The sequence below is a fragment of the Tyto alba genome, unplaced genomic scaffold (assembly GCF_018691265.1).
Source record: "Tyto alba isolate M040663 unplaced genomic scaffold, T.alba_DEE_v4.0 Super-Scaffold_22, whole genome shotgun sequence".
Classification (NCBI taxonomy): domain Eukaryota; kingdom Metazoa; phylum Chordata; class Aves; order Strigiformes; family Tytonidae; genus Tyto; species Tyto alba.
In genome coordinates this window covers 37,354,503-37,381,673 of record NW_024881296.1, presented here as the reverse complement: position 1 = coordinate 37,381,673, position 27,171 = coordinate 37,354,503, and the positions used below count along the sequence as shown (strand labels likewise).

The 27,171-nt window shown below is 39.5% G+C and overlaps 1 protein-coding gene across 7 annotated transcripts in view; it reads right to left on the bottom strand.

The window, feature by feature from the left end:
• The window catches only part of CEP85L (centrosomal protein 85 like), a 157,928-nt gene that overhangs the window by 86,787 nt on the left and 43,970 nt on the right, over positions 1 to 27,171 (bottom strand). For 6 of the 7 annotated variants that reach the window (XM_042795749.1, XM_042795748.1, XM_042795746.1 and 3 more), the window contains one exon: positions 21,596 to 21,757. In XM_042795749.1, coding sequence (XP_042651683.1) covers positions 21,596 to 21,757 — 162 coding nt within the window. Of the gene's footprint in view, positions 1 to 21,595; positions 21,758 to 27,171 lie in introns of those variants that run through there. The other variant, XM_042795752.1, reaches the window with a different exon arrangement.

The window sequence follows — 27,171 nt, the reverse complement described above, 5'->3', positions numbered from 1 at the left end:
TAAAAAAAAAAAAAAAACAAAACCAACCAAACAAACAAACAAAAAACCACATTAAATACACAGAAGAGCAAAATATAATATTGCAAAAGTAAATCTAGCTCTCTATTTTCTTTTAAATTCTTAGCTGTTACTCTACCTTTCATTTACTATACAAGAGTCTCTCCTTCCGTTAAAGTTTCTTCGATACAATAGGTCTTTGATAACAAATCAACAGCCTACTCCGCATGTAGGTCACCATCTGGAACCCAGCTCAGGTCACAGAAGATTAACCATCAATTGGATCTGAGCACAGCTCTGTATCCTACAGATGAAGTCACTTTTTATACTTCAGAAAGTAAGCATCATTATCCTTATTTCCCAAATAAACAGGAGACCAAGTGTTACAACAACTAGCCTGATGTCACTTTGTCAACCTTACCCACTTCCACCCACTGGTCTCTACACTGAGCAATACTGGCTACCTTGGTATAATGTAAATATTTTAAATTTCACAAATTCACATGGAACAAAAAGGAATAAACTAGAAGGAAAGGTGGGGAAGGGGGGAGGGAAAGACCCACCTGGAATTCTCAGCGTTTTCCTACAGCAGCCAAAAATTTAATACTTGCCAGAGGAATTCGACATTCCTATTACTAACAGAAATGCTTCTGAAAGCAACAGTGGCAAGAAGAAGATATGGAAAAGTTACTGAATTCCACCTTACAAAACTGATTATAATATAACAAACATTTGTGGAAACAACTCAATTTTCCTGCACCTTTTTTCCTTTACCATTTGGCTTTCACCATTTTGACTTTAGCTTCTAGGTATTTTGTTTTTTCAAACACATCTGTAAAGCCATGACACTAAGACTGACAGTAACTGAATGTTATTCCATTTCTAATACATAATTTCTCTAGCATAAAACAAAGGAGAGGGATTCACATTTCTGTCACACCCATAAACAACCCTCCTTCCAAGACCTCCACCTTCCCCACACACACCCTAAGGCCTTAATTTTGCTTTTTTTGGAGGACAGTTGATAGTTTGAGCAAATGTGAATATACTGGTAAAATTAGCAGTGTTAATTTAGAGGCCGTATTTAGAACTAAATTTCACACCCTTAGGAGGATTTCTGTACTGTAAAAAACAAGCTTCCCATCCAGAATGGAATTATACTTCCTTATATATCCACCATCAAAGAAGTCACAAAAGATAATTCTAAAGGCTGGAGAAAAACAAACAAACAAAACCAAACAAACAAAAGCAAAAAGGCACCTGATAATTCATGCATGTTACCATCTGACTATTACTCTGAGGTTTTCCTGGAACATATATGCAGATCATAATGCTTACCAGCATTTTTTCACCTGCTAGTAGTCCATCTGTAAAGTAATGATAGTTACAGGCTATTCATCTGAACCCGTATGTCAATTTTTTTTGGAAATATTCTGAAAGTTGAAGGTCTCTGTGTCCTTTGAAAAGGCTAGATGGAAGACTTGATTTGAACTATAATCAGCGCTTAAATAAACAGGTACTAAACTAGGAAAGAAATGCATAACACCCAGTATCCAATCTTTTCCAAATTAAAATATCTAGCTTTGCAAATAATTTCTAAAAAAAAAAAAAAAAACAAAAAAAAAAAAATCAAAACATTAACAGCAGTTTATCACTTCTCCATTCTTTCACTAGCAGTTCATTTCTATAAGTTATTGTTTCTCCACCACTGCCTGTGCCAGAGAGAAGATAGAGTTTAATGCCTTGATGTGACCATGTGTGCTGGGTTTCTGTGGCGTGGTTTTTTGGTAGTGGGGGAGAAGGTTCCTGGAGGGCTGTCTGCAGTGAGAGGGGAGCCCCGGGGAGCAGGGGGGGGGATGTGCAGCATTCACTCCTCATCCCAAGAAGGAAGGAGCAGGAGCTGGCTGTAACCCCCATCCCCTGCCCCCTGCGCCACTGGGGGAGGAGGTAGAGAGATCGGAGCAGAGCTGAGCCGGGGTAGAAGGGAAGGGTGGGGTAGATGGTTTTTCAGATGTGGTTGGTGCTTCTCACTGTCCCACCTTGTCTGTTCAGTGTTGTCTTTGTTAGCGTTTGAATTAAAGTGATGTTTTCTTTTCTTCCCCTATCAAGTCTGTCTTTTTCTAGTAACCATAACGGATGAGCTACTCCTCCCCACTCCTTAGAGAGATACTTTAAGCCATTTCTGCTCCATATTCTTCTTCCTCCACTTCTGATGGGGAAGGGAGGGAGTGAGCAGCTGAGTGGTGCCCAGTTGCCCTCTGGGCCTAAACCACGACACCACAGTTTAGGAAATTTTATGGATTAGCACATTAATTAAATGAAAGTGACAAATCCAACCAAATCATAAGAGCAAGAAAATGTATGCCATTAATTGTGATAAATGCTTTAAAAGTGGTCTCTCAGGGTGAGAAATACAAAAGTTCCTTTGACAGCTTACATACATGTGAGGCACCATTTGGCCAGCAAATCAATCTTCCCTGGTATGAAACACAACACTTGCTACAAATGATATAAACAGTCTCAGATTAAAAAACTTGATGCTCTGTAGAGAACAGAACTGTAACCAAAGTCCAACTTGCGTATTTGAGATAATTTCTGTAGTCTTTCAAGATAAAATATGCTAAAGCATTCAGAACAAACATACAGCACGCACACACAAAATCCTTCCTTGGTGAAGTTTTGAGGTTTGATCACCATAATTCTAAAAACCAGTCTGGCATCTCAGTTCCCAACAGCGTGGTTTACATAGCATCTAAATGGGATGCTGGTTCAATGCCAACACATCCCCTGAGTACCCACTGAATCTCCAGAATGACTGAGCATAGCCTTCATGTTTAAACAAAGCATGTCATATGATGTAAGAATTGCAATCTTATTTTAAGTGCTAGTACCTGTAACGCTACCGTCTTTTGACCGCTAACTCCTAGACAATATTAAAACAGAAGAGGGCCTCACTGTTTACAAACAAATAACAAGCTTGAACATGAAAAATCAGAATTGCACTGTCGAAGAGTCTGGTGATCACTTCACTCTGCACCCCATGAAAATTAGAAGACAGAGTATTTGTATGTCAATTTTGTTTTCTAATGTGCACAGTTATGAGTACAAAGGTGGGAGAGCAGAGAATGTTTCAACTGCTGTCTTTGATAATGGAAAGAATTTAGTGTTTATAAATTTATTTCCAGTTGTTGGCTCATGTATTTGGGTATTTATAGTACTCATCACTATGGTATCCAGCCACATTAGCAGTGCTTTGACCCACGCAAAACAATACAGAACTGCTTCTTCTCTGCTCTCCAACTTATTAAGAAACACCTCCGTTGTGGTACTACTAGCACAGTATGTTCCAGAAATTAAAAACAGAACTCTTAAAAAGCTAGACTCGATTTCAGATCTTACTTTTTGATCAAAACAAGCAGGAAACAAAGTATATCATAAAAGCTGGTGTGGGAGGAAATGCCTTACTAGGACCTGCTCTCTGGCTCTGAAATAAAAGTCACCTCCATAACCCTTAGCACACAGTCTGAATTGTCTACTTACAAGTATTTAAAAAATAAATTAAAAAAAATGTCTAATGATGTTAATAATTTAAGTCATCTTTCACCCCAGAGAAACACAAGAGAGCCATTTTGCGCAATGCAGTATCTAATGTGTTCTCCAGTGTTACCTAATAGTACCAGTAAATCCCTAGCATAGCAAATTATAATGGCACTCAGCCCACATCCATGCTACCAGGATGAAATCCGAAACTGCAAAAGGTAGCAATTTTAGAAGCTACATACAGATCTTCACATCACCACTCAAGTAGTAGAAGGCTATTAGTGCACTTCAGCTTTAAAAGGGAGGTTGACACAAATGATTTTTGATAAATCAAAACTACCATGCTTCACATTCCATAAAATATTTTTATAATCAACCACTGCTGAATTCCCTTTCACATCCTGGGCTAGCATTTGTTGGTAGATCATGTAGAATTACAATACTAAAATGGTGGAGCAGTGGAAACAGAACTGTATCAATCACATAATTATAAACACTGAATGCAAGAACTGCTTTCCTAACAGAAAGCCCAAATATTTTTTATCCTGTCTTTCTGTACTGCACTTTATTTTTAGAATTGATTTGATATTCTCACTTGTTACAGACCAAAACAATTAATGATGTTAGAAAAACAAGCATGGTAACTGTGTTGTACATATATGCACACATACAAACTCTCATATAATGCATATTAAAGAAACTATCTATATAAGCAAATATAAAAGCTAAATGGAGTGATTTAACCAGCCTCACAAATCAGTAAGTTTCAGAGGAAAAAAAAAAATATAAATATCCCCATACTTCTCTGATACGTGACTTGTGAAACACAGAACTCTACCACATATGCCACATTCTCCATCGAGTCCCACACCTACCTCCCTCCCCCCAGCTGCTATGATACCCATCCATGTAAGCAACAGTCTAATTAACGTTCTTCAACTTTTACTGTAAATCAAGGGTATACAACTCCCATGGGAGCATACTACTCAGAGTCATATAAACAAGAATTCTTGGCAGTAAGTCACATGTGTTATTAATTCTCCTAGACTCTGCTACCTACCAGAACTAACTAAATATTCATATGTATTCATAATATTCCTACCTACACTTGAATTCCCATTTAATTCCGAAACTTCAGAAATGTAGAAGCTCCTAAGTATTTTTCATCCTTCACCTTCTGAAATATTCCATCCTAATTTCCATTTAAAATTAAATTAATTTTCATTTCCATTAAAAAATTTTAAACTCATGGGTAAACTCATTGTGTCTACATATATGCCACATCTTCATATCCTGCAAGAGTTTAATGATACCACTTACTGATGTTAGTCTTAACGTTTAGAAGAACAATGCAACTCTCCCAGACCTCATTTTACAAAGGAAAACAATAGAAGAAAAAAAATTACCAGGAAAAGGAGGACAGAACTATTACAGCACCATCTCATAATGTTTTTCTAAAAGCAGGAATCCCACAGTATAAATCAAGGCCTGTTTCTTCTCTTATTTATACCATATACCATTCTTTTTAAGCCAAAAGATGATTCGCAAGACCAGAGTTTTAAAGGAATTAAGTCATTAGTAACATCAGAAGTTACAACAAAGACCATAAAACAGGAAGTCTGGCCAGAAACAACCTTTCACCGCTTTCCTTTTTTTAAGGAACTGACACTGAAAGAATAGAAAAAGTAATGAACTGCAACAGTTGTGTCAATTGTGGACTCAATGTAAAGCTAAGCCAGCTGAGCATCCTGTACTGCAGTCCTCTACCATAGTCCCCACACCATCAAGTAAGATCATTTAAGTACCTGGTGGAGGTGAGAGAGGTTTCAGGGAGAGGTCTGAATGTGGAAAGCGATCCACTATCCTGCAGACCACTTCAAATCAGATTTGCTTTCCCGCTCTTGTCCCTCAACCCCATTAGGAGAGAGAAGACGAGGCAGTAATAAGACCTGACCAGAAATAGTGAAGCTGGAGACACTGATGGGAGTTCGAAGGACAAAGAAAGCAACATAAGATAAAGTTCAGACCATTTCTCATAGGGACAGAATGCTTCCAGTTCTACGGAAGACCTCAGTCACTTCACTCAGGATTTTTTAGAAGCTGTGTTAGACAACAGATATCCAAACTACCTCCACAAGAAGTGCTATTGTATTCTTCACCAGGGATTTTTTTTTTTTTTCCATTAGGAGTATTTTTTTCTCCTAGTCTAGACAGGGCAGGAAAGTTGTTCTTCCACAAGCAGTACCATCCAACAGAACAAATGTTTCCAGTGCAACTTCCAAACTTACAGAAAAGCCATGATTTCCAAGATCCCATGTCCACCAAACCTGCAAATAGTCTGGCCTTGCATTCAGCTCCAGTCCAAAATGATCCTTCATGGATCTGTGACATCAGATTCACATAAGCATGAAAATATCTGCATTTTGGGGGTGGATCTTTACATTCTGAAGATTTTTTTTTTTTTTTTTTTTTTTTAGTTCTCCTCCCAGATGAAAAATAGCTACACTATACCACACAGAATTGTGTATACATTAAAGTAGAAAGTTACATAAAGCTTAAACATCTCAATTCGCAGCTTGGTACCTACTCAATTTTAGACCATGAAATTTAGATAATCTACACAAGCCACTAGTGTGCATTACACACACACACTTGGCACAGTAATAAAGTCCAATTTAAAAATTATTACTTTTAAGAATCCCATTAAAACAGAAAATTAAATAAAAATATCATTATACTATACTAGATAACCTTTTATCTACATCCTCCCTTTACTAAGTATCTGCACCATGAACTTGCCAGTTCTTCGTTTACTACTGCCAAAGTAAAAAAAAAAAACAAAAACAAACAAAACAAACAAAAACCAGCACATCTCATTTGAATTCTTAATACTCTTTTTTTTTTTTCAACTGGGATTCTTTAGGCTATGAAGATTTCTCTAACATATGAGAAGAACCACAACCGATGATTGAGTGCCCCAGTGAATCCAACTCCCTTTCTATAAGTTCTGAATGCATTTTAATTCACTTTTCAAGCTGAGCTAATTAGAATTAAAACCTTGACATCACTGTCAACAGGGAAGTATGAGTGCATACAGATGACTTACGCAGTGGGAAAGTACTTTTAACTGTACCACTTCTCAAATGAAAAACTTACTCCAAAAACATCTCTCACCCAGTTAAAAACTGTCTGTTCTTTAGAACTGGTACAGAAGATAGAGTAATAAACTATAATCCTGTCCAGAATCTCTAGGTGCTCCTACAGTAAAACTTGTAAATGGGAAAACTGAAAACTTCCTGCTACTTCATACAAAAAAATTACCATTGTTTACATCAGCCTAGAAAGATTATTCTATTTTTGAAAATTCAAGATATTTTTAACCTTTGACAGTGATAGACTAACCCCCGATGGAAAGAGGATGTGCCACTAAGAGTTCATCATAGTTCATACAATTTAAGAAACATGCACAGGATGTTCAGTCTTCTGATCCACTGACCACTCCTGATGCACTGACTCAGAAGAACAGCCCAAACACAGGCAGGCGTGCACACTGTTCTTCAAAGCAAGCTACATCAAAAATCTATGTATATTTTTAAACTCTGTTTTACAATATCTAGACTTGCCCGAAACTACAGGAGGTAATACTGAGCCAGTACACAGTTTTGGCCAGGGAAAAAAACATAACCCACAAGCTACCCACCCCACCTCCCCAAAAACATAAATACATAAATGGCAGACAACTAAATTTATTAGTCACACTTTTCTTGGTAGTAGCAGACGAAACAAGGGCCAACAGCCAAAGACTGTGGCTTGGCAGGTTCAGGCTGGACATTAGGGAAAAATTCTTCCCAAGGGCATCCTATAGCACTGGAACAGACTACCCAAAGAGGCTGAGGAACCTGTCAAGTTTTTCAAGAATCAGTCAGACAAAATCATGGCTGACCTGGTCTGTGTTGGTGACAGTCCTGCTCTGAGCACATGGCTGGAAATTGTGACCTCCAGCAGTCTTTTCCAAACCACATTTCTATGATTCTACAGCATGAAAATATCCGGTGCAAATTATTTCTCAAGAAGACTAAAATCCTTATTAATTTTGCATTTGAAAGGAAAAGAAAAAAAAAAAAAAGGCTGAATTAAACTCTTCGCTTCCTATTTTCTTTTGGGATCAGCTAGACTGTGGCATTTACGTTATTAAGCATCAGGTGGGTTGCAAGAACCAACCTACACTCAGGTGAAATTTGTTAGAGGCATTCAGTACCAGGTGTGTCATACATTTAAGAGGTGATTGTCATGTCACAGCTACATTATTATCTGGCAAGATGAGAGCAAATTTATTCCCACTTCCATCTCTTTTTCAGAGACGTACTGTCAAGGCGACTATGTTGTGATCTCAAAACAGGAATGTGATTTCTTCCAGGACAGTAAGTTCACAGGGAAAGAAAAGGCCTTCCGCAGTCCGTTCAATTTGTTAGCAACATCCTTACAAACTTTCTGTTCAATGCCACAAGAGTAAAAAAAAAAATAAAATATCCATCGAGTCACCTTAAGGAACAAGAAATATACTGTAAAGACAACTAACATGGAAGGAGATGCTAATTTATGTTTATGTAATCCATACAGGCAACAAATTACTAACACCTGACAAGTATAGTTCATTATTGCCACTTTTTCTCTTCCAAGGATTAAGTGTCTGGAGGAACAGCAGCACAGAGAACAGTGCACAGAAGAGGATACAACTAAACACCACAGGAATACCAGACATAGACTGAACAAGAAATCAACCTAAAATTAGAAAAGTTACTCCTACATCTTTTACAGGAACCCTTGGGTTCCTACTAATCCAGCATAATCAGACCACTAACAGTCTTTGGTCTACTTAGTCCTCCACCATTGTAACACTGTCATCCCAGTTTACGAAACCAAATTAATTTCTCTTGAAACTATATTGATTCTGCATAAAATTAAAAACAAAACCCCAGAAGTACCCACAAACAACACAAACCCAACCTACAATTCTCTTCACCAAGCCATGTACTAAAACACCATCTCTATGAAAAACATCATTCTGGTTTTCATTCTTACTAGAAGAAACTTTGAAAAAGCTTCAGAGAAAGTTTTTGCATTAGAGGGAATAAAACACATGGTATTTTTTCTTGACACTCATCTTTCTCCCACAGAAAAAATACATAATTGTATTCTTACATATACATGTAAATTGACTTACATTTTTTTTCTAATATTGCCAGTTAACAGACATTTCTAAAACAATATGCACACATCCACAAAAGATAGTCTTCAGATCTATGTAACTAACTTTTCGGATCAGGGTTGCTTCAAAGCATTTTTCTGCAGAAGAATCTTGAATATTCACTAAAAAGCTATTTAAGTTGTATTTGTCTTCATAAGCAGAATGAGGCATAAACTTTTTAACCAGTTATGCAGAATAACTAGAATACAAGAATATAAAATTGCAGTGGAAAAATCATCTTCAATGGAAATTGTTGGAAGGAAAAAGCTTCAAGTAGTTAAGAGGCAAGAACATACTTTAAGAGGCTTATTATCAATACAGAGTACTAAAACCTGCAAACTTTCACAAAGCCTCCATGTGGTCACTTCACGAGAGGATTTGCTATCACTGTGGGGGTGGAGAACACTGGAAGATTTCACAGTAAAGAGAAAAGCTGCTTAAGGGTAGTATAAAAAAACAACCACTAAAAACAGGGAAGAAGGAAAAAAACAAAAACAAAAAAACACTAAGCCAAATCAAGACACAAGTTTCCTCACACAGGGGCCAATATTCTGCCATTCACAGGATGAGAGGCTCAACTTCTGCCTTCTTAGTAAATGCCATTCTGGACAAGAGCAAGTCCAGGATATATCTAGACAAAACAGATCTAATTTTAAGCCAAATTTTAAGTGAAATTGAACTCTGCAGTTTTTCGCTTGTGATGGTCTAAGAGCAGCAGGCAAAATTTATTACACAAATAAAAAGATATTAAGAGACCCCCACATTTTAAAATCCACTCTTTCAAAGCTTAAACATTCCTTTTTCAGGACCACTGCCAAGTCATCATGACAAAGCAAAAAAAGGTACTTTTTAAATTGAGATGTATCCTAAGGTTTTCTTAGCAACTGGCTTAAAAATGCAGCATATTCAGATGTCCTACCTGTATCATGTAACTTAACAATAAAAAAGAGCCACAGTATCAGAGATTAAAAATTTCTCTCAAATGAAACAGGGAGAAACAGACAAGGTCCCAACTCTCACCCTGCAATCAAAAGGCTATTCACTGCTCCATTTCAATGGCCATCCTGTAGCCAGAAGGGAACACAGGCCCTCCAGTTTTTAGGCTTTTTTTTTTTTTTCCTGGCAGCACCAACACTGCTGATACTGTCCGGACCTTAACAACAGAGACACAAGAAAACAAATCTTAAGCAACAAGTTCATTTCAGCCCAGTTCTGAATTCAGTTCAACTCTCAACCCAAATATCAAGAGCTGATCCTCACACCAGGTCACCTGGTGCTACCAGGCACATCCAAATGAATGCAATAAATAGTTCATATGGTGTTGGCAAAAACTGGACAAGACTTGTCTCTGTGTTTTATATAACCAAGACTTTCTTCAAAATATGTACAGACTTCTTCCAGGTTATATTAAAATAGCAAGGCTATAAAACTAATTTCAAATGGAAGAACATCTACTCAGGAGATGTTCTCACCTCCACTCTCCTGATACATTTCATACCAACTCCTGTTAAACACAAGAAGATTTTGAATTAAAAACCTTCTTCTTTCAGCACATTGCTAAAAGGTCACTACTGGTAAGAACAAAGAACAATAAAGTTATGAGAATCAAAGAAATTAAATTGGCTTATACACTTCTGCACTGGAAAGTTTTTTTTTTTCTTCCATTAAGACTCAGTGTTAGTGATGAATTCACTTTAGCACCCTGTCATTGCTCAATTTTCTTCAATACTTTTATTTGCAATTAATGACATGCTGCTTTTAAACGTGTATTTTTAGCTGAAAACACACCAAAAAAAAAATCTAAAACCTGCATAAATAAGCTATTACAGCAAAGTAAGTGTACCTGAGGCAAGAGACAAATCCCCAAGTCTCCAAAACTTCAGTAAAATTACACTGTAGCAATCAGTATGAGGCTGTGAAAAAGGGTCACAGATTCTAGGTACCATGGAGATAACAAAAAGCAACTTTTACAAGTAACATGAGAATGCAATGTAATGGTGTGAGGGTATGACCATCAGCTCCAGGAGCTTTAAAAGTGTCCAAGGACAACAAAAACACAGAGCAGAGAAAGTATTTAATATCACAGCACATAGGTGACTCAGGTTTCATCAGTAATTTCCTCTTCAACACAGCAGGAAGGTGAAATTATGGTTACTGCACACTTTAAGGACTACAATAATCACAAATATATTTACAGAAAAAATACCGAGGAGAACTTCTAATTATTGTAATATTACCTAAAACTGGAATAACTTATTACAATGAATAAACTAAGATTATTCTTACAGATTAACAAATACTTTTAAACTAGACAACCCTTGTTTTTTGAGGCTTATTGCACCCTCTGCTCATCTCAAATTACATGTCCTAGTTATTTCTTCAATTTCAATGAATGAAAAAAAAAAGTGTACGTGTGTAACTTTTTAATGCAATTCCCGAAAGAATCAAAAGGAGCAGTAGGGAGGCAAGACCCCTCCATAATTAACTGAAAGACTGCTGATAGCTGTTGATAGCTCAATATAGCGTAAAAAATACAGAACAACTCCATTGTCATCTCAAATTGTAGTTTTCATATGTTCTAATTTGCCAAGTGCACATTTAAAAGACACTTTCTAGAATAAACGGTTGTTCCCTTTCAGTGGTAAAGAGGTGACCTCTGTGTAGCTGACTATACTTCTAGAACACACACTTCCATGACACCTGACACAAATGTAACCATTGCCATAGCAGTATATTATCTGTCAGTCCTTTAAAAAGAAGAAAACACTCAAAATATTTCTTATACCATGTTTGCACGGGGAAAAAGCCACACCGATTTTGCTTTTAAACTTGACTGGGTAAGACGCATGTAAAATAAATATAAGAAAAAACTAGCATACAATAAAAAAAGCACAGTGACAATAATAACTGCTTTAAAACCAAAACAGTCACAGTTCGCCAAGAAATATAACATACCAAAAGCAACAGACTTGCACCTATTCTGCCTGAAAATTAACAGACCAGCTGTTACTAACCATCACTCAGGTGAAGTTAGTGCAAAAAACCCACCATGAGAAGACAGGCAAGTATTCTTGCAGGCTTTTTTTCCCCTCCTTACCAGTCCCCACAATTCAAATTGTTTCATCCCACCCAAAACCTGTGTCAGCTAGTCAGACTTGTCATTTCATAGAATTATAGAATGGTTTGTTTGGGAAGGGACCTTAAAGATCATCTCATTCCAACCCCCCTGCCCCGGGCAGGACCCCCTTTCCCCAGCCCAGGGGGCTCCCAGCCCCGTCCAACCTGGCCTTGAACCCTTCCAGGGAGGGGGCAGCCACAGCTGCTCTGGGCACCCTGGGCCAGCACCTCACCACCCTGACAGGAAAGAATTTCTTGCTTGTATCTAACCTAAATCTACCCTCTTCCAGTTTAAAAGTTATTCATCAGTGTATCCCTACACTCCCTAATAAAGAGTCCCCCCCCATCTTTCCTGTAGCCCCCTTTCAGCACTGGCAGGCCACTATAAGGTCTCCCCGGAGCCTTCTCTTCTCCAGGCTGAACCCCCACAGCTCTCTCAGCCCGGCCTCCCAGGGGAGCTGCTCCAGTCCCCTGATCATCTTCATGGCCTCCTCTGGACCCACTCGAGCAGGTCCATGTCCTTCTCATGTTGGGGGCCCCAGAGCTGGACACAGGACTCCAGGGGGGGTCTCACTAGAGCAGAGCAGAGGGGGAGAATCCCCTCCCTGGCCCTGCTGCCCCCCCTGCTCCTGATGCAGCCCAGGACACGGGTGGGTTCTGGGCTGTGAGCACACATTGCTGGGTCACTGTCGGTTTTCCATCCACTGAACCCCCAAGTCCCTCTCCGCAGGGCTGCTCTCAACCCCCTCACCACCCAGCCTGGATTTGTGTTTGGGATTGCCCCGACCCATGTGCAGGACCTTGCCCTTGGCCTTGTTGAACTTCACGAGGTTTGCACAGACCCACCTCTCCAGCCTGTGAAGGTCCCCAGGGATGGCATCCCTGCCCTCCAGCGTGTGAATCGCACCACACAGCTCAGTGTGGTTGGGAAACTTGCTGAGGGTGCACTCAATCCCACTGTCCACATCCCCAACAAAGATGTTAAACAGCGCCAGTCGCGATACCAACCCCTGAGGAACCCCACTCATCACTACTCTCCACTTGGACATTCAGCCGTTGACCGCAACTCTGAATGCAACCACCCAGCCAAGTCCATATCCACCAAGTGGTCCAACCATGAAATCCACATCTCTCCAATTTAGAGATCAGGATGTCATGTGGGACAGTGTCAGATGCTTTGCACAAGTCCAGGTAGATGACATCACTTGCTCTTCCCTTGTCCACCAACACCATCACCCCGTTGCAGAAGGCCACCAGATTTGTCAGGTACAATTTGCCCTTAGTGAAGCCATGTTGGCTGTCACCAATCACCTTATATTTCCATGTGCCCTAGCACAGTTTCCAGGAGGATCCAGTCTGTGATCTCACCAGGCACAGAGGTAAGACTGACTGGCTTGTTGTTCCTAGAGTCTTCTTTTCCTCCCTTTTTAAAAACTGAGGTTATGTTTCCCCTTTTCCACTCAGCAGGAACTTTGCTGGACTGCCACAATTTCTCAACTGTGATGGACAGTGGCTGAGCCACTTCATCTGTCAGTTCCCTCAGTACCCACAGATGGATCTCATTAGGTCCCATGCAGCTGCGCACATTCATGTTCCTTAGATGGTCTCAAAGCTGATCTTTTCCAACAGTGGGTGGTTCTTCATTCTTCCAGTCCCTCCCTTGCCTTCTGCAGCTTGGGCAGTGTGGCTGGAGCCTTCGCTGGTGAAGACTGAGGCAAAAAAGGAACTGAGTGTCTCAGCCTTCTCCATGTCCCAGGTAACCAGGCCTCCTGTCTCCTTTCAGAGAGGGCCCACATTTTCCCTAGTCTTCCTTTTATCTCTGATGCACCTATAGAAGCTTTTCTTGTTGCATTTGACGTCACTGGCCAGATTTAATGCTATCAAGGGCTTTGGCTTTCCCAGCCTGATCCCTGCCTGCTTGGACAGTTTCTCTGTATTTCTTCCAGGCTACCTGTCCTTGCTTCCACCTTCTGTATTCTTCCTTTTTGTGTTTGAATTGCTTTGCTTTGTGTTTGAATTATATTGCTGCCTATTTCTCATACAAACATTTTACTCCCCTAACCTGACAAAAGTCAGTGACAAAGGAAGTGAGATGGAATAACTCTGCTTCATGTAAGAGTGGTCACTGAACATCGCTGTCTCTCACCAATGCCTTTCTACTGCCAAAACTGATATAAAAAGCCCATCTGACTTATCACAGAAGTTCGCAGAAACACAAGTGAGGCCCTGAAAAAGGTTCTCTTTAACAGAGAGCTTTTACGTTCTACCTTCAAAGGTTTTCTACGATAATTCCTTATCATCAGTACACTGAAATCACAGCTAAAATAGAGAGTGACATTAAACATACTAACTGAACTTTACACTTAAAAAAAAAAAGTTTTATCTGTATATACATTAAGGTAGAAACAGGTCTGCTGAACAAAGACTAAGAGCAAAGCGTGAGTTCTCCAGAAACAGGAAGTGTTGTAAAACTTAAAAATCAGGGATTTACAAACCTTTCTACAGGGGACACAACCAGTCTTCTCTGTCAAATCCCAAGCTAGAACTCCAAGCAGCAGCAACAGCTCTCTCCTTGCTCAGCAGGAGGCTATAAGCAACTCCCTGCCTACATCTCAAATCACTAGTCTATCACTAAGTGCACTACTTTGTCTGTAGTGGAAAGGATTAGAAAGGGGTCCTGTGATTTTTTTCAGATAAGGCTGCAAATGCTAACTGAAAATGTACATTAAATATTGAGTAGTTACAGAATACATTTCCAGTGTTCATATGCAGGTAGTTTAAGGCTCAAGACATTCTTCTCTTGCTGTTCTCTGAAACTGATCTCACTCCTGTTTGTTTCATGAGATCCTGAGTTACAGAGCTGATGAATGCATGCCAAAGCATTCCCTTTGATGTAACAGTAGCAAAGAAAAGTGCAAAGTCCACCATGAAATCTCTCAGCAAAGATGTGTGATGCTTGGCATGCCCAGGTCTCATGATACTAACCTAAATATAGACAAGAGCATTGTGTGATGCTCCTTGTTTCCCCATCAGAATGACAGATATTCACCACACTTGACAAATACAGATTACAGGGCATACTGAAAACAACTCTCTGAGACCTCACCTTGGCACGATGCAAAAGCTATAGAATAAGGGGCAGAGATTATACTGGGTTTGGCTGGCACAGTTAATTTTCTTCATAGCAGCTCCTGTGGTGCTGTGTTTTACAGTGCTGACCAAAACCAGTGTTGATAATTCACCAGTGTGTTAACTGCTCCTGAACAGGGCTTTCACAGCATCAAGGCCTCTGCCACCTCAGCAAGGGGTTGCAGAAGAGGTTGGGAAAGGACACAGCTGGGACAGCTGACCTGAAATACCAGAGAGATTCCATACTATGTAATGTCATGCTCAGCAATAAAACTGGTGCGATAGTTTTTATCCCAACTATTTGTTGCTCGGAGACTGGCTAAGCATGAGTCTGTTGGTAGTGCTTTTGCTTTTTTGTTCAGTTGGTTTTTTTCTTTCCTTTGTTAAACGGTCGATATCTCAACCCACAAATTTGAGGTTTTTTCCTTGCTTTTGCTCTTCTGATCCTCTCCCCTGTCCCACTGGGGAAGAATGAATGAGAGGTTACGTGGGAGCTTACATGGCAGTGGGGGACAACCCCTCACACCATCTTAAACACATTCATTCTGATATAATTCAGTGACATAGCTTCCAAAATATGTATGATAGGAATAACACTTTGCACAGTATCAAAGTGAATGCTGCCAAATCCTAAGTAAGCACAATTTATTTTCACTGAGTTATTTCTGATTAGAAGAAACAGAAGTCATCTTTCTAAAAAGCCCAATACTGATGTTAGCTAAAGGCAAAATTCACTGAGTTCACTGGGCAGAACAGTCCCACAAGCTGGAAAAAAAAGCCTGGTAGTATTTTTTATGTAAGGAAAATTGAGCATGTGCATACTGTGAGCTTGCTTCTATGGAGAAACTATCACAAAAGAAAGCAAAGTGTGAAGTAAAAACAGCATCTATTTCTCTCTGCAGAACATCACATATGGAACAAATGAGTGCCTTTAGTTTACTTTAAGCCAATTTCAAACTCAGAGTACACAGGTTCACACAGGGAATATGCCACTGTCACCTGAAACAACTTCTCCATGTCTTATTTTAGTGGAAATTTATTAGCAACATTTTTTCCTATTAAATCCTGGAAATAGGTTACTAGAATTATGAAACAATGCACGTTTACAAATTTGGTTCAAATTCTACCAAAAAAAAAACTCAGAAAATAAACAGCCAAGCTTTGAGCATTAATATTTATATTCCTCTTAGATAGACAGACACTTCATTCTAGCAAGGGGTGACAGTACCTCTTCTACAAGGAAGAGAGTTTAATACAGGCTTCAGTGAAGTGCACATTTCCAACTGTCAGGATAGATATTATCCAAGTAACACATTAAGACTGACTCAGAGGGCAGGACACTGCTTCACAACGTGAGACCTGGCAAACAGAAAGGAAGGAAAAACCAAGGAAGGATGCCTCAAACATAATTATTTTCTAGCTCCAAATAATGATGCTACTTCACCAAACTTATGCTAATACTTGTCAGGATCCAAAGGCACAGAGATTAATCTTAAATCAATTAAGTTCAGGGACTTCTCTGAAAATCCATCATGTTCCAAAATTACAGAGCACAGTAGAGAATGAGCACAAAGAACACTGCTAGCTCTCAAGATGCAGGATCCTTGTGCTATTGCACCTTCCTGACATCAAAACTGACAGCGCAACCAAGTATTTGACCTGCAAACATTCTCAATCCCATTATCTGTAGCAGCATGCTAAATTAAACAAAAGAACCCCCCAAGATACTCAGATTTTTGTCTCCTGAAATTCAGTTCTGCCTTTCACTATATTCAATAGCTGTATTTATTAACTTTTTTCCTTTTTGCTGAAGGAAAAAAATAAAAGTGTTAGAATACCACGCTCAGGACCTGCTGGAAGAAGAGTGCTTGAAATAGCAAAATCAAGTAACTTTGGAGCTCGCTGTACCATGTTCCCTGGAGTATCAAGAAACACTACAATTAAACTGAACTAATTAGATTTTTTTTTTTTTTAATCTGTTAAAAAGGTAACATATTCAGTTCAAAATGAGAGATGAGAGATTCCTCTGGGTCTCATAACATTAAAGCGAGTTCCTATTCCATCAGTTAAGAGTTCCTGAGAAGTCATATCTACACAAAATGCAGTGATAATATATCATCAAGCGTACCGCACATAGTCCACAATACTCCCTGAGCCACCACTTGAGAAACTCCTCTCCCAAAGGCAACCCCTATATATAGCTATGGAACAGCATTTCAGATTGTGAACAGAACACACTTACTGAGATTTCTGTATGAAAACAGACACAATTACCCCATTCATCTTAAATCAATATTTCTAAGGGGGGTGGGGGTGTTGGGGGGGGTCTGTTGTGGTGGAGCTTAAAAAAAGTTACACTAGCAGAACACAAACTCCTTAATAAAAAAAAAACAAAACAGTAGTAACTCTGATCCTCTGCATACAGTATCTCCCTTCCAGGAAAGCAACATTCTATGAATTTTCATGCCTATTAATTTTTAACTGGAAATGGTATATCAAAAATCATCTTTAATAGCAAGGGAGAAAGATCTGCTTCATAAAAGAAGCTTCTTGTGCAGCGGAAAGTTATCTCATGGAGGAAAATTATTTGGTCTGCAAAAGCCATGAGCCCTGTACCTTGTCACATCTATACCTGCTTCTTACCCTTCCTGTTTAAAAGACAAAACTCAGAATGTGCACAGGGGAAAGGGCTCTGCTGGGGTTCGCAGCCCATTTAATTTCTGATAAGACCCTGATTCTCTAATTAGGTAACCCAAATAAAAACTCAAAACTGCTTAAAATACAGACTTCGTGTTTCTTGAATAAATGGTACTGAAAGAACTGTTATGCAGATGGATGACTGCCACAGGTATCACAATCATTATTAAAAACTAAGTATAAATGCTATTATTGATGATGAAGAATAGGAAACATTGTGCTTCATGAATGCACATTTCCATACGGTATCCCACGTCTTCTTCCTATTAGACACTGCAAATTGTAAGCGAAGCCCTTTAATCTAGACCATGCATTTAATGTAGACAGAGAATCAGAGAAGTCATAATTTAGAAGTTTACCACAATCTGCTTCCATTTGAAAGACTTCTGAGTTGCACAAAGATATGACACAAGATCCTATAACTGAAAGTCTTGAGAACTTTATACCTGCACTTATTCATTACAGTAGAGGCTTTTTTCTGCCACCCACCTCCCCTTAACCTTGCTTCCTCTTTTAGCTTCAGTTCTGAAATAGGAACAACAATCTTTTGGTCAAAGTCTGAAGTTTAAGAGACAACTTGAACCTAAAGACCTACTCGGAACACAGCTGTTAGCTGTTTGATGTTAGGAGCTATCTTTTGTCCCTATAAGCACAAGCCACAAATGTTATGTCTGTGAATTTCCGAGTTGACAGTGAGAAGGAAAACAAGAACAAGCCCATTCAGATAGTCTTCACTGGTAGTTGATTAGCTGTTGGCTACCAACTAAAACTTTTTCTTTCACACGGTTCATCCTGAACACAACCTCCTACTCTACCAGAAGCGCAGTAACTTTTCAACAGTTTTTTAGGGCTCTAAACTTCACTTCCACCATATTTCTTAACAAAGAATATGAGATTTTTCTCAAGGCTTAGCTGCAATCAATGCCCAAAAGTAAACTATTCAGTCAGACTTGTACAGGATAAATTGAAAACAGCAATAAACAGAGTTGACTTATAAATAGAGTTAATTAAAAATAAAAAAAAAAAAACACACCCTGGAAAAAGACCATATCAAAATCTTTTCCCCCTCCCCATATAAAATACAGTAATTATTTTTATATCGCTCAAAATCTGATCTGAATCCAGAACCACTCACTGACAGGAAACAAACAAGAAACCCAACCACATTAACTGTAGCTTACACAGAAATAAAAAGCCCTTTTATCCTGAAATTAGGAACACTATGAATTAACAATTTTACACCTATTCTACCCAAACTAACATCCCCACATTTGCGTTTTCTAGATTTCTCTCCTCAGCTTCCCCCAGTGCACATCAACATTGCTCAACTACAACAGCGAAGCTCCACTAGTTACTTCATTTCCTAATTTTCCTAACTTTGCACAACATAACATACAGACAACCAACTGAATATACTTTAACATAAAGGATTTCTATTCCTCTTATCTTTGTGAAAACCTACCTCCTCTCTAACCCATGTAGGTTTGAGTCAAACACAAGAACTACTTGGCACTATTCTTTAAACCCTGTACTTTCAAAAAGAACGAGTGCTCCTGAAATGAAGTACAAGTAAGAAGACAAATTTGAAGGAAAATTTAAGATGCAAGAAAAACCAGTAAAAAGATTTGAAATGCATCTGAGCTCCATTCCCTGCACCAATGTATTTACTAGTAACTACTCATCTCTACAAATTAATTCACCTGCAACTTCCAGAATTAAAGCAGACGTTAATTCTGAAATTAAGCTTTTGATTTCTAGTAGGCGCAATAGAAAGGAACTAGCAAGGCCACATTTCATTCTCTGAGCATTGTTAAAATTTGTAATGATCTGCTGACTTGTGAAAAAAATTCTTCTCTGAAAAATCCCCAAGGGCTTCTTCCCAAGCGCCACATTGAGAGCAGATGGCCAGCATCAAGTCTGCAATTACCAGTCTGGCCTGGCAGTCCCACAGATCACAATGACACTCTTCTTTTCATGGATGTGGGGAGGGGGCAGCTTGACAGATGCAGACAACTAGGTACCATAGGCAACAGCACTTTCCACTAATAACTTACATACACATTCAAATTCCAAACCTGTCATATGCTCTTTCCATTAACTTTAATTTTACATTTAGGTTTCACTCCTTTTTTCTTTAACATTTTCTTTTCTGCTACTGAAAGTTTTTCAAACACGGAGGCAGGAAATCAGTAACATTAAGGAAAAAATGGAACTGACCGTTGTCAAGCATTGCCAGAGGCACAAACTTTATGAACTATCTGTCGTTGCAACTTTTGCCCTCAATTTTACTTTAAGAAACCCCAAAAGCAGCTCATCACAATGATCTATTAAAAACATGCAAATGGACACAGTTATTAGCTAGCTGGTAACATGCCTATCAAACCTGTGATTGTATCAGTGTGCCATCCCTCTTCCCCACCCCCAAGAACAGTTGTTCTGTTCTGCTCTTTAGCCAGGAGAACATCTGATGAGGAGGTGCTGTTTCATTTCCTCTCTGTTCCTCCCACCCCTCAAATGGAGAAGCCCTCAAAGCGGGGGGAAGGGATAGTATGTTTTTAATTCAAACGCTGCATCTTAAAATACTCTTGTGCAACACTTGGGTGAGTCTGATTGTAAATCTATATATATACATGCCATGAGAGCATTTTATTCCCTCTACAACTCTTTAAAAAAAAAAAAAAAAAGAAAATAAAAAGCAGTAAGGCTTCTGCATTAAGAACCATTACTATTTCATGTTTACATCCAAGAATTGGAGTACTTGAGTAAAACCTTTATTCTGCTAAAGCCAATAAAGATTTAGAAATGAAAGTAAGCAGAAAGCAAGATATGAGGACTCTCCTATGGACTTTCTTTCCAACTGACAGATACAACAGGTAGGGGGTAGAAAGGGTTTCTTCTTCATGTGCAAAGAGGCCTGACAGACCTCTGAGGCATTCGGACCTCTTGCTCAGGAATGCTCATCCCCCCTATAGTGACTTCTAGCTCCGACATTGATTCAGCATTCCTTACTTCATTTCTACTAATTCTTCCTGTTCTTCCTCATTTCAGCTACCCTTTTTGAAAAATTTACCAGGCATAGAAAGGCACTGGAGAAAAGTATATCACAGTCCCACTGTTGTACCTTTGTCTTGGAAAATCTTACTGGAAAATAAGGCTGTGCAAGAAGAAAACCTCAAGCCTTATTACTGCCTAGTCTCTCTCTCTCATTCAAACTTAATTCCAGTAACACATTCCGTAGGGAGGGTGCCAGTGTTATGAAAATGCTGCTACCTTGCAGTCTGAACCCCTCCCTGAGATCAACTTTGAGTAATCATGATTCAGTCCAAACTAAGTTTTAACAATCTTTAGATACTGTTGATTCTCCTTAAAGATCTTTGACAATGTGCCAAATGCCATGCAATAAAATGTAAACATACTTCCCACCAGTAGAAAGAAATAAGAAGACAACACACCTTTTTCCTCCCAATTAGTAAGCTTTCTTTGCTGACACACACAATAAATACCAGAAAGCACAGGCCTTTCATCAACTCCCTCAAAAGTTTTTCTGCTTTTATCACTTGTTTAGCAACTGCTACAGTACAGGATATTACTTCTCTGTATAAATCTGGCACTTCTTGTAACTGAAATTATCAGAAGTTCTAACATAAGTACTGGCTTTGTGGCAGCAATTGAAGTTAATGCACACAACTCATGCAGAAGTAAATTAATTAAACCTCGCCATAACAATTACTTGGGCCAGCCAGGAAAATAAAGAACTGCATGTGCTCAACAGCTTTGGAAAAGTACCGTTATTTTGGGAAACAAACCTTTAAAACATTTTGGATCGTTTCTCTCAGAAACATCCAAAACTTAACAGTGTCAACTCACCTTCCACACTATCAGAACAGGAGGTACCAATCCCAGTGTCCCCGCTGTCGGAAGCTATACTGTGTCTTCTGACAGGATTGCTTTGACTGCTTGATGAAATGGCTGTGGACTGCCACAGGGATTCAGTACCAGGTAACCATCCCACTGAGGAATAATCTGAGCCTATAAAGAAGGAAGCCAGAAGTCTGTCATTACAGATACAATACAGAAGTCAACAACAAAATACCAGTCAAGATGAAAACTGAATCCTATGCTTCACAGTTCAGGTTTGAGTGAGACTCTGTGCCAATGTTTTGGGGTGTTTTGTTTTTTGGAAGCTTTTTGGGGTGGGTTTTTTTTGTTTTGGGGTTTGTTTATTTTTGTTTAATTAAAATCCTTTTAATTAACTTCCCAAAAAGTTCCAATATATACATTTTTACTAGTTAAAAACATTACCCTTAAACTGTTCTTGCACTAACTTTAACAAGACATTTATCATGCAATTCCTATCCTAGGAGTGATTCTCAACTCACAACAGTTTTGCATTGCACACGTTTAAATACAATCAGAGATGAATGAACTTTATGAACTGGAACCAGTTAAAAGATTTGGCCAGTGAAATACAGTCATTTCCAACTATGCATAAACCACATGACCTAGTTGATAAAATAAAGCCAGCAATGAAGTCATTAACACTGATATCTAGAGTAATTCATTACATTTCACTGTTATCAGTAGTTCTCAGTTATTAAAAGATAGACTACCACCTCAGGTAGGCACACAGTAGCTGCACACAAGCTGTCTTAGTAAGGCACCTATCCACTTAGGTTTGTTTCATTTTGGTTATTTTAATTTTTTGATTTAAATAATTGGTAAAATATTTTTTAAAGCAAAATTCAGAGCAGCAAATAGTTCCTCTGTTCAAGGAATTTTTGAGAATGTGTGGCCTACTTTATAGGCAGTCTCAAGGGAAAATACACCACAGAGTACAACGCCAGAGGACCACCACAATTTCCAATAGCCAATATTAAATCTGACCATTCCTTATAGGCAGAATACTGATCATCGTGTTTGCACTCCAAACCAGCAGAGCCACATAAAGAACCTTGGAAAAAAAAGCACAGCCTGCTCTTGATTTTATATATAATCACATACATACACCCCCTCCAGCAGTTAGTTTTGCATAACACTTTCAGCAGGAAATGACTCATGAAGAAATATCAGTTCACATACAATGTCTCTTATGCTACATGTGGTTATTTTTAGGTCATTTAAACATTTTCAGCAGTGTCCATCCAAAGTTGTAACAGCAATTTGCCTCTGCAATGACATCTGCAGATCATTGCTATTCCCAGCTGTACTTGTTTCCCAGTAAATTAAACAGTTTAGAAAAGGATGTAAAACTGAATACATATGTGTGCGTATACATCTATAACCCCCCACACATACATACAAATACATACACACTCCCCATATAACAGCCATATCACTAGACCTACTAGCCAGACTGGTAACAGTTGCTCGCCAAGCCACTTGTAAATTGAGGAATACAATACAGGCTTCCTTACTGTATGCACTATTTAACTCTAAAATGACATCAAACACAGTCTATTTTCTCTCAGTAGGTTCCTGGAGGTCTTAGATATGCCTGTCCATGTTTGTCTCAACTTCATTCTCCTTTGAGGTTACTGTCTCTTCTTCCCTTTAACACATTTCCCCATCTTTTCTCACAGTCTTCAGAATCACTCAACTCTGCTTCCCCTTCTTTCTACTTTAGCCATACCTTGTTCGACATATCTCCTTCTCTTGCTTAAACTCATTGCTTTTCCTCCCCAAAAGTCTCTTAACTCTTAATTATCCCACTGAGTAGCTTTCAAGTCCAATGGTGAGGCAGCAGAACAGGAAACCAGGAACCAGACAGGAAAGCACCTGCCCATGGCTCACCAGTCACACCCTGTAAGGAGGTCCCAGCCAAGATCCTAAGGGAGCATCACTCCGGGTGTCATTCCACCCTCTCTGTGTCATCATCTAACGTCTTGAAATGTGATAGTTCTGCATACAGCTAGTGGGAAACTAGGACATTTCTCCCTCTCCTACTATCCAGCACATTTTTCACTGAATGCTCTGCCTGCTATGGGAACAGTAATTTTTCTGTCCCTCCCTCGAAACAGGTCTATTTTCCACAAGAGTTCCACTTCTTACTTCTCAAGCTGCATCTAGCTATTCCAGCAAGAGTAAAGTTGACTTATGGGAGCCCAAGCTAATTAAGTGAGAGACAGATCTGATTTAGGAGACATTTAAAATACATTTATAGAAAAGAAATTTTGTTTCATTTACCCTTTATTATGCTGTTCTCTATAACACAACTCTTTGGTGACATTTCAGCTTTTATGGCATTAAACGAGTGTTAAAATAAATGTAGCAGATAATGCTACCGCTACTGCACATTAAATCAACACAGAATTAAGTGTCAAGCTTTTCAGATCTCTTGATTAGACAAATGTTCAGTACCTATAACCATCCATACACAGCCCTCCAAAAGGGAGGGATACTTTCCACTTTGGTGGAACTTTAAGGAATAAAACCTATAAATACCACAGAACAATAGAGTAACTTCAACAGGAACGGACATGTGGAGGTCATCCACTCTGAACCCCAGCTCAAAGCATGGCTAGTTAGGCCAGACTGCTCAGGGCCCTGCCCAGCTGAGTCTTAAACACCTCCAGGGACACAAGATTCCACAACCTCCCTGGGCAGCCTGTTCCAGCCTTTAACCAGTCTCTATGCAAAGAAGATTCTCCTAACATCTCATCAGACTCTCTTATTCCAAACGTATAGTTGCAATACATCCCAAAAGATACAACACTGGACTCGACAAAAAGGGTTAACATACCAGAGGGGACAGACAGTCACCCCCACCGGGGTCTCTATAGGTACTGTAAGTTGAGGAAATAAAAAGCATCACGAAACACCCTACTATAATCTATTCTCAATTTTAGAGCTACATGCACACAGCTTGGAAACACACCAAGCCCAAGGTGCAGTGCTAAAGTACGGGTCCAGGAGGACTTGCTGGCACAACACAGAATTAATGCAAAACCCTGGAGCACCTTTGCATCCCGGGGCAGTTCAGCATTTCTGAGTTAACTGACGAAGGCTGATTCTTGAGCTGGCAGGCCTGAAGAGGTAAGTGCTGGTACACATCCATAGCTACACACAGAGCAGCAGGAGGCCAGTGCAAGTTTATTAGCTCTGGCTCAGCACGGGCCTGCCAGATCCCATCAGGCTCTCAAGGGAAATACTCAAGTCTCTCTGCACAGTGCTCTCGGCTCCAGAAGGGCCTCTTCACCCCGGTGTTCCCTCTCACCACCCCCTGGAATGCACAGCGCGCAGCAGGAAAGCGCCCCCAGTGCTGTCACCAGGATCGTGCCTTTCCCTTACAGCCACCCTGTACACAGAGGCGTGGGCTGGGGCTGGGATGGGGTGGAACAGGCTCGTTTTCCCCCCTCACTGGGCTCCTACTGCTCAGGAGCAGCCTCTGCATTTAAAAAGGTATGTCCCAAGAAAGAGAATCGGGTTAGAATTTGAATATGTAAACAGTATGTGCTTTTTAAGCTATTCTAGATGCGTCAACAGAGGATGGTTGCATGGGATCACTTCAAGAAACACTTCCTCTCTGCCTTCCACAGAAGTCCTGACATGAAACATGCTACATTTTTAAAAAAAAAGATAGCTAATGACATACTCCAGGAGCCCACACTTTTTAATGTTTCATGGTGCATCTGCATCACTGTTTTACCTTGCTGACCTAATGGTGATTCTGCACAATAGAAGGCCATTACAAAAATAAACTGTCTACATGAAAAATTAGCTTTCAAAGCTAATTGAAGCCACTCCCATAAATGGCAAAATAAAAGCAACAAGATAGTAGAAAGAGACTCAATAATTAAGTCTCAACAGTAAGTCATGTGTATCCAATTCAAAGTGCCAGAGAGCAGACCTCCTCCCCATTGCTCAGGGAAGGTAATTACACGAGTAGCAGTAAGGACACGTAACCCATAAAAATAAAACCTTATATACTTCCTTAGTCCAAGCCATTATTTAAAAATTCATTTATTTGAAACTGACCTTCCAAGCCAAGTCCTGAAGAATCACCAATTGCTATGCATCCTGTTCTATGCTCCCCATCTCCTTTTCAACAGCTCTCTGTAAATATATGGTCTTTCATGCAGCAAACAGCCTACACTAAAAGAAGCAAGCATAAGAAGGGGAGAAGATACACAGGAGTCCCCACACTGCTCAGCTAGCACACCTGCTTTACCCTGCTGCTCTAATCTCAAACCTGCCAATCAACAGCTAGAGTCCATCTGCCCAAAACTGAGTGGGGCAAGAAAAGCAACAAAAATTTCTAAGAGATATTTGTGCTGATAAATTGTGTATTACCACCTGACTATGATCATTCCTTACTGGGTCAGGAAAATCTACCTTTAATAGCATTTAACAGAAGAGAAAGAAAAGTAGTGTCAACCTACTTGGCTGTAATTTCCAAAGGCAAGCACACCAAATAAAATACACCCAAGATGTAAAATCTCAGATGGAGTCTTGTTTATACAAACAGTTGACTGCGTCCTTGAATTTGGCCAGTTAAATATACTGGCATAGTGCTTTGTTTCCAGCCTAGGCATTTAAAACATATCAGTTAACAACTAAGCATACAAAGTGTAGGAAGTAGATCACTTACTAGAAGAGAACAGTTGTTGAAATTTCACTCCACAAAAACATGTATCTTTTTCTGTGTATTACAGAACACTGGCAGCTACTGCTGGCAGGAAGGCACCAAGTTAATTCTGGATCATTACCACTCCTAATTTCAGAGGCATGCACAGATCCCACATGATCTACATATACAAAATATTAACACCATTGTCTTTGTATTTGGTTCCTAAAATACCTCTAACATGCTTGAATGTAAAAAGTTTTATTTTAAGTGACAGCCATGATACTGTTATTTTACGTAGATGCTGGATGGAAAGCAACGGCTAAAAACTTAACTGGGTTTCAAAGCAGATACATACTAACTTAAGGATACTGATTTTTCTATTCCCCACCATGACTGTGACATAGTTTGTGAACAGAAGTGAATCACCTGTGACAGCCAGTGTAAATTTATACAGTCAAAGGACTCTGAAGGGGACATCTCACTACAGCACTATCAAAACTGACAAGTATGTAAAGCTCAGTCTAGTTATCACAGATGTGACCAGGCCGTACAACAATATTTCATGCCATGATGGCACTGAAGCCTGCCTCAAGCTCTTCCACGGAAAGAGAATCAGCATTTCAGCCCAAACACACTGCCAATGTTATTCCGTTCACCCTGACCACCAACTACTTTACCTAAAACCCTACTAATTATGCTAGAAGATCATACAGTAGTATGTTGAAAGAAGTCAACCCACCTTCAATCCAGTTTCCCCACATCTACTCGTACAGACCCCTGACACTGCTGAACCTACCCCAGCTGCAACTTCTCCTCCCCAGCCCCACTTCTCAACAAATCCTTCAAGGTTTTACAGCCTCTCTTCTGCACTCTCACT